We start from the raw sequence: 12,446 nt of genomic DNA on the forward strand, positions 1-12,446 counted from the left end.
AAGGAAAACTGATTGGATATTGGTTATTGAAAGTCTTGAAAATGGGTTGTTCAAAAGGGAAAAGAAATTTGAAATCAGATTAGATCACTGAATCCAGTCCTAGTTTTAACCTGGATCAAACCTTCAATTTGTGTTGTTCAAAACTTGTCAGTAGGATTTGGATAACTCTGATCCAACAACACGATTATCCTGATCCCAACAGGGAGTTGGATTTCAAGGTAGATTACAGGATCAAAATGTTGTCAAACTTGAAAACAGTTGGTCAAATAATACATTTTGCATCATTTAGTGTATATACTTTTATTTATATTTTGCACTTGACTTGTGTAACCGTTGTAACAGTGATGGTAGATAAAGTAATTAAAGTAAGTAAAGCAATTCAGTATAGTAAAGTGAAAATAAAATTATAAAAAGGATCTTGTCCCCATAAAACGATCCCTCAAACAGATTTAATTAACAAACAAAATAATATTAAATTTTTCTGTCATTCATCACCATATATTCATTTCAAAGAAACAATCATTAGAGTTGAACCTGTCAAAAATTATTTCTAACAGTTGCATTTCTTACTATACGTCCAGTCAGTCCCTCATTCTGACAGAACGCCAGAGGGTGGTCTGGGTGTTCAGCAGGCTCAGGTGCATCATCAACATCACAAAGAGGGACATGGTAGGCCCCTGGTAGGGATGTGCAGGATGATACACAAAAGGATTACGTTGCATGCTCCCTGTGGTTCCACTCTCAAGTAGTTAAGGCATTCAAAGCGTCTCTTCAAAACTCATATTTAAACGCTCAATTGCACATCTTGTTTTGCACAGAGCAGTGTTGAAGCGTGCCTGCGCAGGTGTGGTTGCTGCAAGAAAAGGAGTCATCAGCCATGGTAGGAGTGGATAGGCACCATTTCCTAATATTAAATCATCCGGTTGTTTGGTTTGGAGCTCTCTGTATAAAGCACTCTCTCAGGATAAGTACTTAATGAACACACCCAGGCCACTTCACGACACAGTTTGTTATGATGAGGTCGGCATTGCCCACAAGTTAGATCTTGATGCTGCGCCTCCCCTTTCGGTTGATGTACTCCCAGTCCCTCTCATGAGGTGATAGAATATGCACATGAGTGCAGTCAATAACCCCGATAGTATTGGGCATGTTCCCCCAAAAGATAAAAAAACTTGTGCTTGGTCTGGGCAATCTGGACATCCTTTGGAAGTGAAATAAACTGATTGACCAGGCTGGCCAATGCAATTGATACAGCTTTCACTACATCACTCAGTTGATTTTTCCACTCCTATATTGCAACGACGACTCTCCAGTATTTTAAATTTGTACTGCAGTAACTATTTTAAACACTAGCTGTCAGTATTACATATTGCACCTTTTAAGGTGGGCTAACCTTTAAGATGGACCAGCTATTCTCATGTTAGTGACAAGCTGCTCCTCAAGTTTTGCTTTGGTTATCTCTTCCTCGCTGCAACCAACAACAGCTAAGCTTTATGCAAACAATTTACACTGGACGCACACACACAAGCATCATTTCCACTAAAGAAGTTTGCCGTAACTGGACGTAGAAATGGCCTTAAACTGTAATACCCTGGCCCGCTCAACTACTATAGATCTGTCAGTGAGCAGGCCCCTGGGTAGCTCACCTGGTAGAGCATGCGACCATTGGTAGAGGTTTACTCCTCAACGCAGCGGGTTCGACTCAGACCTGTGGCCCTTTTGTTGCATGTCATTCCCCCCTCTCACCCCCTTCATGTCTTCAGCTGTCATATACAAATAAAGACCAAAATCTCCCCCCCCCCTCCCAAAAATAGCAAAGACAGTGTCTTCTCTACTGTCACATTGTTGAGGTTCTCCAACCGTGCCAGAAGAGCTCTTAAAGGTTCCATGACATGGTGCTCTTTGGATGCTTTTATATAGACTTTAGTGGTCCCCTAATATAATACCTGAAGTCTCTTTCCCAAAATTCAGCCTTGGTGCAGAATTACAGCCACTAGAGCCATTTCCACAATGAACTTTCCTTAGGACATGCCATTTCTGAGTTTGTAGCCTCTCATGGGTGGGCTAAATTCTCTAGGCAGGCAAAGCCGAGAAAGGATAGGCGTTCATATTACACCTTTTGCCATTTCTAGCCACTGGGGGACCAAAGGCAGACTGGGGGCACTTGTTAATGTTATAAAACTTCCATAAAGTAACATTTTCATGCCATGGGACCTTTTATTTGTACGACCGCTATTTATAACACTAATCCATCACATTTCATTATCGTGAAATCTCAATCATCATTGTCAAACTTAGTGATCAATGATTCATTTAGTGATACATTAGATAGGTGTATTATTTTATGATACTTCCCATTTACATGTAGTACATAAGGGGTGCAGAATATTGCAGAATATTAGAAAAAAATAGTGCAGTCAGCACTACACCAAGACTGACTGTGAATAGAGAAGAATTCTGGTTGATTTCACATGTTTAAAACTTGCCCTATTTGATCCTGGTGGGGCTAATGCTAGCAGGAGGACAACATGGTGTGTTCAGCACCAATTGTTTTCCTTTTTCTCTCTGCGGACAGCACTCCAAATTTACAAACAACAGAGCTACATGTTGAAATTGACCAGAATGCTCCTTTAAACATGTAATTATTTTACAACTCTATAATCACCGTTATAGGCATCATAATAGTAAACTTCATTGGAGGACAGTTGTATTGGATTGTATCAGATTGTAAGGATGTACCTAAATAAAGTGGACACCGAATATAGGTGTCTTGTCAATTAGCGTTTGCGACCCATTGCTGATTAGGTGTGTCAAATGTAGGGTTAACAATTTGCAAACAAAAAAACAGGATATTTTGCTCAGACATTAACATGGAACTAATCCTGCCATTCAGAGAGGAAGAGGAAAAGCACAACACATTTTTGCTTTGAGACAAAAGCAAATTCTGATGGGTTTTTGCTGATCCGACCCAAACCTCTAAATAGCAACATTGTTCTTTGTGTTTTAGTCACACTTTTGTCTTTTCCAAGTGGTGGATTTTCTCACAATGTGGGACTATGTTGTGTGGCGCCAGAAAATGATAATTCCATGACAGTCTTTGCTGTGGCTCTAAGGCCCAAAATGTACGCCAGTAGAACTCCTGCTCGTACGCAATTAATTCTCTCCAAAACAAAAATCTCTGAGATGAAGGAAAAAAAACAAGCTTCCTTACCTTGTAAACTTTTTTTTAACTTTGTCAAGAAAAATGCAGCGCAGACTTTCCCACCTTCTCTTCCAGCAACTTGTTTGGAAAGATGTTCATTTCAATATGGCAAAACCAGAAGTTTAGTTTTTTCTTGTTTTTCCCTTCCTTCTCTGGGTGTGTTTTGTGTTGTTTGCGCAAGAGAATCGTCAGCTGGGGTAAATACGATGGTTAGCACGTGATTCAAGCTCTAACCATTCAATATCAATTCAAAGAATTCCCAAAATCAATTCATGTTTTTTAATTTTAAAACAAATATATTGTTATTGTATGTCTACTGCAATCACATGATACATATATATAAAATATATGCCCAAAGTTTTGCAGACGCAATTTTTTTGTTTTGGGTTATCTTGAAAATGTAAATGATGGAAATAACGTCTAACTTTTTGTGATATATTTTACGAATGTCTAATCTGTCATTTGATGCCTTTTGGAGATGTGTGTGTGTGTGCGTGTGTGTGCGTGTGTGTGCGTGTGTGTGTGTGTTAGAATCATGACATTTCCTTAATCGTACACCCATTATGGAAACCTTGATACAGATTAAAGAGGCCTTTAATGTATTAATGCTTCTATTCAATTAAGGCAGAAATTGAGAAGGGAACACGACAAAAGCGACAATGAATTTTTAACATGTAAAGAATTGGCATCCGCGTGATGGACCTGATTAGTGTCTCGCCATTGATCTATTCTCTTTGCTCTGAAGTTTTGTCCCCCCTCATCCATTTTACGCAGTGCTGCTCTTACTTTCCTTTTAATTCCTTGTACCTGAGAATGGCTGGTTGAAGCCCTCATTATTTTCCTGAAATCATATGCTCAGGACGGTAGCGGAAAGAAGAAGAGTTAGTGTATAAAAGCCTTTTGCGCTGCACAAAGAATGACCTCATTAAGGTGATCTTTCTGCTGCTGTCATTATGCAATTAATATGACAAGCCCATAATGAGTGTTATGTTGATAAAGGCTTAGTTTTTGATTTGTAAGATTTATTTGGCTACAGAGCCATGTTTTTTGCTGTAGCTTATGAATTATTCCTCTGTCAAGGCCCTTACCTAACAGAACCAAACACAATGCATCTAAAAAAGGTTTGTAAAGTATACTAGCAGTATTGTGAAGGAATGTGAAAAAATGTTTTTTTCTACACATTCCTTTTTAGGTACTTTAAGTTACATTTAATTCAATAACTAGATTCTGTAGGTTTCCTCCCTATTCAAAAATGTGAGGCCCATGCTGGGTGCAAGACGGGAAAGAAATCTTCACAACTGCGTATAGAGAGCAAACCCTATACGAAATAGAACTATTAGTTATCCATTTCTTTTAGATTTGCATTTAAAGTACGCCAGGCTCAGTTTTACAATCTGAATGCAAATTTAGAAATGTACACAGCTTAGTGTCCAACTGGAGATTTCAATCACAGGAATTATATTAAAACAAGTGTAACCCCAGCCTAATTCTTGATCACTTCGAATGCAAAATATCCAATACTAGTTTTTATACAGGCCCACTTCAGGCTCATGTAGCATATATCTCATAGCATAATTTTTGAGAGCCATAGGACAAAATCTCCTTTGCCTTGGATTTGAGTCAGTTAACTCATCAACAAGTTACAAAGTCCCACTAAAGCAAAGCAAGTCAATAGATTTCAGGTAAATTATAACGTAATTTGCACATTTTATCTTTTAACTGAAAACTTGTTTTGTAACATCTGTAGAATCATTGTGTTCTTGTGGATTTTACTATTGTTAGTGTTTACCAGTGTGTTTTATATACTGCTACTCTCGTGTTACGATTGCCCTGTGATAAAAGCACAGTACTAGTCATGAAACAAGTGGTGCCACTAGTGTCAAGTGGTTAGGTTTATGTCCATTCTATGACAGAGAAGACAGAAGTGCAGAAAGTAAATGTGCAGTGCAGAACAATTGTCCAGCTGGCTAGCGCCAAATAACATATCAAAGAAAGAAGTTTGTCACCATGTTGGCCAGTGCATAGACTTGGCCACAACCAATCAATGTAGAGTGGTTTGTTGTGAGGAGATGATGAATAATATGAATGACAAAATAAACAGTCCAGTATTGCATGCTTGAAAATGAATTTGACTTGGAAGCAATTTGGACACTAGCTAGATCTATCTAGGGCTGGACCCAACTATACGACTATATTCACATATTCATTTGTTGAGTAGGTATTTTACTTTCAATTTTGGGATTTGAATATTCATTTTTTTCATTTAAGTTTTTTCCCCCGATACTGTAGAACAACAAAATCCTCAAATGTATGTCCTTAATTACACCAAAAGACACATCCTAAAGATGTGTTGCAGCACAGTGTTTCCATTTTAGCTCAGAATAAGAGTTTTTACTACTTTTTTCTGTCTTTCTCTCTGCCTTGATCTCCAAGTTTGCAAGTGCAGGGCTTTACACACACACACACACACACACACCCCTGGCTGGTGTAAAAGGTGCGTGACTGCAGTCCGCTAGCTTAGCCGTTAGCTGCTCTGTTTCAACAATGTTGAGCTGATAAAACGTGTATGCGGGCTGAAATTAACTGTGTTTTCACAGGAGTGATCTGTGAGCGCTGGAACGCTGCAGCACAATGCCATCTATCTCAGCTAGGAACTAGGGGTGGGGAAAATACGATACAGCATAGTATCGTGATGTTTTCATTGGCAGTACTGTATCAATACACAGGCGCCAAGTATTTATCTTTTATATGTGTTGGTCAGTTTGTCTGCTTGACTATCTCATTTTGCAGCAATAAAATTGAAGTGATATGGCAAAAATAGAGAAATTTATTATTTTAGATAAAACAACAAAATTTGAAGCTGTAGAAAAGGTTATAAATTGCAGAATATTGCAATATTTTTAAAATTGCAATAATATTGTATTGTGGCATGAGTATTGTGATGGTATTGTATTGGCAGGTGTCAGTCTGTCAAAAAAATTTTGAGCAAAATAATCGTGATTATCATTTTGGCCATAATCGTGCAGCCCTAGTCGTACTTCAAAAAAATCAAAAGCCGTCATGTCTAGATTAATAATTGAAGGAGCAAAAAGCACAGGGATTTTCACTTCCTTATCCAGGAAGTAAATATTTTGTCTGGATGACCTCTTCCTGCGCTATTAGGTACAGATTTAGCTGCACCTAGTTTTTCAATTGGGTGAAAAAAGTACTGAAATAACATCATGCTGGTTTGTAAAAAATCTGAATTCCTACTTTTTCACCTCCATTCTGCATAATCTAAATAGAATCTATGCTTAGGCTTTCTTCTCTTCACACAAATATACCACAGCCGATGGGATACATGAAGAAGAGGATTAATTGGCCTTTTGTCTGCACACCTGTTAACTAATTGCATTTTTAAAATGTTTTTTAAATGATTGCTTGTACTTAAACCGTTTTTGCATTTGAAACACATTAACGTTCTGACCATAGACCAGCCATTCTCCATATTACATGTCCCTTTCCACTTCAAAAAAATAAAATCTTTTTCGTCATTAGACAGAGCCAAGGGTGACTTAATTAATAGCATGATTTGACCTTTTATTAGTGGAGTTATTAAATTAAATGCCAGTGTCTGGGACTGCTGTAATGAGTTAAGACATGCCAATGCAAAGTCTATTTATCAGCCCCTGCTGTTTTTTCCAATGTTTTAAAGAGACAGCTAGCAGGAAGGCCATTGTTTACCTTAGTAAGTCACCTGCCTCATTTTGCTCTGTTTCCTACAATACACTGAAGTCAAGTGGTTCACTTTAATTGTTGCTTACTAGGTAAGATCAGTCAGAAATTGAGTGTTGTTGCCCCCCTCTGTCTGTTTTTGTTCTTTTGTCCTCTTTCAAAGAAGACGCAAAGAGGTTAAAAGCAGTGTAGCAACAAGGAGAGGTTGGCAGAAGCAAACACAGAGATACACATAGGCAAAGCGACACAACCGGTGAACCATCAAGACAGTGAAAGTAACCGTAAATAAGAGCAACCTCATGCAATGACTAACGAAGTGAGAGAGAGCTTGTGTGACAGAGCTAGTGTGACACACAGAAAAGAAAGGTGGAGGTAGAGAGACAGGGAGTCAAATAGACGTACATCATTCCCTTCTCTCTCTTCTCTATGGAACGCCACTACGGTGACACACTAATCAGATGGTGGGAATGTCTGACAGCTACCTTCAGGGCTGATGTAGTGTGTTCAGGTGGAAGGAAAGGCTGCATCTGTCCAGGCAATCATTGGCACACTGTTCCCAGGCACGCACACTCATTCTGCCACTGGTGTTGCTTTGATCCATAAACGGGGGGCATCATAGCTGTTCAGACACCTGGCGTCTCTAGTCTAATACAGATGCAGCAGAACCGGTTTCTATCTGAGTCACACTTTTAGCACTTTTCAGTTTCTCTTTGTACTGCTGCCTTTTCACCCCAACCTTCAGTAAGGTGTGTGTGTGTGTGTGTGTGTGTGTGTGTGTGTGTGTGTGTGTGTGTGTGTGTGTGTGTGTGTGTGTGTGTGTGTGTGTGTGTGTGTGTGTGTGTGTGTGTGTGTGTGTGTGTGTGTGTGTGTGTGTGTGTGTGTGTGTGTGTGTGTGTGTGTGTGTGAGTGTGTGAGATGCAGATCCTATTTGTGGTACTATTCTCACTATTGCTCACATCATCTTGACTGGGATGCCTTAAACTGTTGTACATCTCAAATGAAAGTTACCAAGTGAGTCTGGCCTAACTCGTTAGTGTCAGATTAGGGCCTAATCCGGTAGTTAGGATGTCTTCTTTGTAGGATTTCAAATGGAATAATAATTCCTTCAGTTCCAATAGGGCCTTCGCCGCCTGTCGGCGCTCGGGCCCTAAATATGGTTATTTAGTAATAGTTGCAGACTTGTCTGATTTCCCACTCACAAGCTCCGTCTGTCTGAGGAGACGGCAAGCCCCATGGTGTTCATTTTTAATTTTCCATCCACACACCCGATTCACACTGAGGTCAGCATGTGCTTTTTTGGTTTTAACCAAACCAAAAAACTACATATTCTAAAGACTACTTAAGAAAATCTAAGGCTGCTCTTTTTTATGTTAAAATCTGAATTATTTTTATTTTTATTTGACAGTTGCACGTTTTCATGCCATGGTCTAAGATGTTGCTTGTTAATGTTTGGTATTCATGTTTAAATTATTTCTGCATTATCATGACACAACTGAAGACATGACCTGTCTGAGATTTCCACCAACTCTTGCGTAGACTGTCCCCTCCTTATCCCTCTGACAGCTTCTGAAAAAAAGATGTCTTCCCCTCCATGTCCACTAACCCCATGACATCATCATTCCTTGCTATGGGATTTATTTCACTTGGCCTTTTGTGAACAGAAACACAGAACTGAAGCAAGATTAAATTCAGGTGTCCACAGGTGACATTTTCATGTAAACTCTGACTGGAGCAATGTTTTCAGAACAAGTTTGTAATAGTCCAGAATAGGGATGACCCCAAACAGAAATGTACGATGCTTTGCTGCGGCACGAGTGTAAACTTGAAATGCACCGGTCTGCAGCGTTGTGAAACCTGCCAGTTTAAACCAATCAGGACGAGATGGTGTATTATCTTTTATAGGAATGACTCTTTGTACTTCCGTTTTAACTTTTTGTACTTGGATATATAATTTGTTGCGTCTAAATATGAGTGTGGAAAGTATTAGTGATTAGTGAGATGCTTGCTACAGTTTCTAGTGATAAAAAGGCAAAAACGTTTTATTTCTCAGATTCACTGCTTTGTTCAAATGCCGCTCACTCTCTCCAGTCACTCTTGCTTGCTCGCCCACATTATCGTGCATGCTGGCCCTCGTTAACGCTTCAGCCAGCCTCCGTCCAAAACTGCCATTTTGACCAGTTGACAGTTTGTAACATAAAATAGATGTTGAAATAAAAAATAAAATGTATTATGGGTAATTTTTATTCTATATAAGAATATAGTTCCAATTTCATTAACATGATTCAATATCAATAATATTTTGATTGTTCACTACTTTAGACGCTACTTGTTTCCTACAGCATTTTAACCACAACAGTTTTGCCAATGCCTTCTTTTCTGTTTTTAGGGTTAAGGGCCTGCAAATGGAATTACATTGCCTTTGATATTTAGATTGTTACCAGTTTGAATATTGCTGAAACAAAAGTCATTGAAACATTAAGTAAAACTTTATAAAGTAACAAATGGGCTGCCTCTTTCTCCCGTGCTTGTTGTTTTTGTTAAAGCACTCCAACAAAGACTTTTCTTGGGATGCACAAGCTTGCCTCCACGTTTAATTCAACCAAGATAGCAGGCAAATTCAGTACAGTTCTCTTGTGAGTGATTAAGCTTCTTACAAGGTCAGATTTTCAGTTCTGTTTCCTCCATAAATGTATTCAAAATTGCATCATGTTGCTATTGACTTTTAGCTGTATCTTGGCATGCTGTGCAGTACCTGCGACAAAGGGTAATTATTTATTACTGCAAGGACCAGCACAGTTCACAGTGCTGTAATTGGAAACTCTATTGAAGCTGTAAATACAGAACCCTCTTCTTTGCTGTCACTGGACAAAGTTCTGTTTTTCGACACTTGGCCCAATACAGACATTCACCTGGCTTTTTGTCAAGTAAGTTTAGTCACACAAACAACACCAAAACTAGCAATGAAAAATAACAAGGGAAAAGGTGGCAATAGTGGACACATTTTGTTTCATGTGCAAGTATTATCCATGCTACACAGCCTGTCTTACAGCATCGGAAGGTCGATAGAACATCAGCAACGGGTGCTGAGGAATGGGCAGCAACACATCTTGTTTACGACGTTGTGAAAGTAAATGGATTTGTTTGGATCTGCACCTAATTTGAAGTGCAGTAATGAAGCAGTGAGTTACAAAGCAGCTGCCAGCCCTCAAACAACATCCAACAATAGGGAAGGTTGTCACTTGGGTTTTGATTGTATGGTACCCAGTATATTGTTGGACAAATTGCATCACAATTCTCAGCGCAGTTCTTTCTTATTAGACACAAAATGATACATTGCTCAAACTCACTAGTGGTCAACACAGTCACGATTTTTTAGTGATAGTTACTTTGTGCATACTTTTTGTGCATCATTCCATTTTAGTGCACACATCTCTCAACAGGAATTTGTGAATTTACAGTCGGCCACTTAACCTGTTGGCCTATCTTATTTTAAATACAAAAATTACAGATTTTTAACAAACCCATGTAGCGTTTGTTTCTGCCTCACAACATTTTTCCAATGTTGTCTTTTTGGGATCATAACAATTTGGGTAAAAAGCTTTAATTGTGGTAGAAGTCAATCAGTATCCACTTGAACTTGTGTGTGTAGAATTTGGAAGCTGAAAAATGCAAATGTTTTACCACAGTAATATTTCTTTACATTTAAGCAGGTTTTGTACTGTCATCATACAAAATTAAATAAACTATTTGTCTTGCGTTTAATTAATCTAAAACTACAACTGCACAATATCATTTTAATGTTACAAACATATAAATGTGATTTGATATAAATTAAATCATACATTCAGTGAATGATGTGTCTTTCTCTTATCTGCAGGATAACAGGATTTACCATCCCTCCGCCCGTTACCAGTTCTGGCTCCATTTTTTCACTGAGGCTTACCAGTGACTTTGCAGTAAGCGCTCATGGATTTAAGGTGGCTTATGAAGGTAAGAAAAGTATTATAGTTTGCTCCTTTGGCTTTTTATTTTTTAGAAATGGCCATCAAAATGAAAGGAATGAGGAATTTAAGTCAGATTACAATAAGAACAGCTCTTCATTTTTCTTCATTTAGAAGAAAACTCCGTCAGCCAGGAGAAGTAGACACCATTTATTCTTGAGAGGGACGTGTGATCACACTTACCTTACCTAATTTCCTGTAGGACTTTCACTGTTGAGTTATGGAAAGATAGGTACCTCAATTAAGCAAATTAATCTCATATTTTTCAAATCAACAATCAACCCCCCAAAGTCCTGAACCTTTTCTTCTACTCCAGAGGTGCATCTGAAATTGCATGGCAGATGGTGATGGGAATTAGTTGAACTAATGGATGTACCACGTTGTGTGTTAAAGCAGAGCCAAGTGCAGCGGGGAGCGGGTCCCCCCCCCCTTCTGCTTCTTTATGTGAACTCCATCACTCATCCACAGTTTGTTCTTTCTCCGTTCCTTTAATATATTTTATGAGTTTTTTTCTAATGTGTTCCTTTCTTTGCCTGCTCGTTTTATCATATTACCTCCTTTCCTACCTTTCTCTTCTCCCTTTCTGTCTACCTCCTGTCCTCCTTTGGCTTGTCGGCTCCTTTCTTCCTCCAATATCCTTCAGACGTTTCTTTACTTTCAGTCCTATTCCCTTACCTTCTTCTGCATACATAGACTGACCCTATCCTCTAGCTTTACTCTTCCTCCCTTTTATGATGTCCTTTCCCACTCCCCTTTACCCCTTACCCATCTCCCCACCTGCCCAAGATCTGGCCAACCCAGTACCTCTCCCCTCTCCATCTGCCCATTTCTGCTCTTTGTCCATTGCTCTGTTTATCTCCTTCTTCGGTCTCCTTCTATCTCTCTCTCTGGCTCTAGTGAGTGGCTTGGTAGAATTTCTTTTTTTTAAACTTCTTTGTGTTGGCTTGTTTGAATTAGATCTTGTTCGCCTGCCTCCACCTTTTGCCTGTGTAATCTTCAACAGGATTTTATGTTAATTTGGATGTTAATCACATTTTGTTTCACATTAGGCAGAGATGTTCCCATTACTTAACACTGAAAAGTATTAAGTACATGGGAGAATATTTTCCTATAAGGACAATAGGGGATGTTAAATCTTATAATTTATTTTGTGGCTAGTGTGTAGGAGTCGTATTGGTTATACATCTTTGGATGGTAGCCAAAGCTGTGTTATGGTAATACTATAACATGTACAACTAGAGATGTTCCAATTCCGATACCAGTATCGGAAATGCCTCCGATACTGCCGAAAATGCTGGCATCGGTATCGGCGAGTACTGCAGTCCAGGTACCGATCCGATACCACATAAACTATTAGAAATAGGAATCTATTAACTGGTTAGCTCCGTTAACTATGACACAGTTCTTCTTCGCCGCTCTTAAAATAGTTGCGCTGCTGTTTTAGAGGGGCAAAGAAGAATTGATCACCTAACGCCTCCTTAAAACAAGCTAACGTTAGCGCATCATGTCGGCAGTTTGGCAGTACTTTA

At 38.9% G+C, this 12,446-nt stretch overlaps 1 protein-coding gene across 3 annotated transcripts in view; it reads left to right on the top strand.

The window, feature by feature from the left end:
• The window catches only part of LOC117946024 (CUB and sushi domain-containing protein 3-like), a 219,942-nt gene that overhangs the window by 22,093 nt on the left and 185,403 nt on the right, over window positions 1-12,446 (top strand). For all 3 annotated transcript variants that reach the window (XM_034873814.1, XM_034873812.1, XM_034873813.1), the window contains exon 3: window positions 10,794-10,906. In XM_034873814.1, the coding sequence (XP_034729705.1) occupies window positions 10,794-10,906 (113 nt within the window). The remainder of the gene's footprint in view (window positions 1-10,793; window positions 10,907-12,446) is intronic.

The sequence above is a fragment of the Etheostoma cragini genome, chromosome 6, assembly GCF_013103735.1.
Source record: "Etheostoma cragini isolate CJK2018 chromosome 6, CSU_Ecrag_1.0, whole genome shotgun sequence".
Lineage (NCBI taxonomy): Eukaryota > Metazoa > Chordata > Actinopteri > Perciformes > Percidae > Etheostoma > Etheostoma cragini.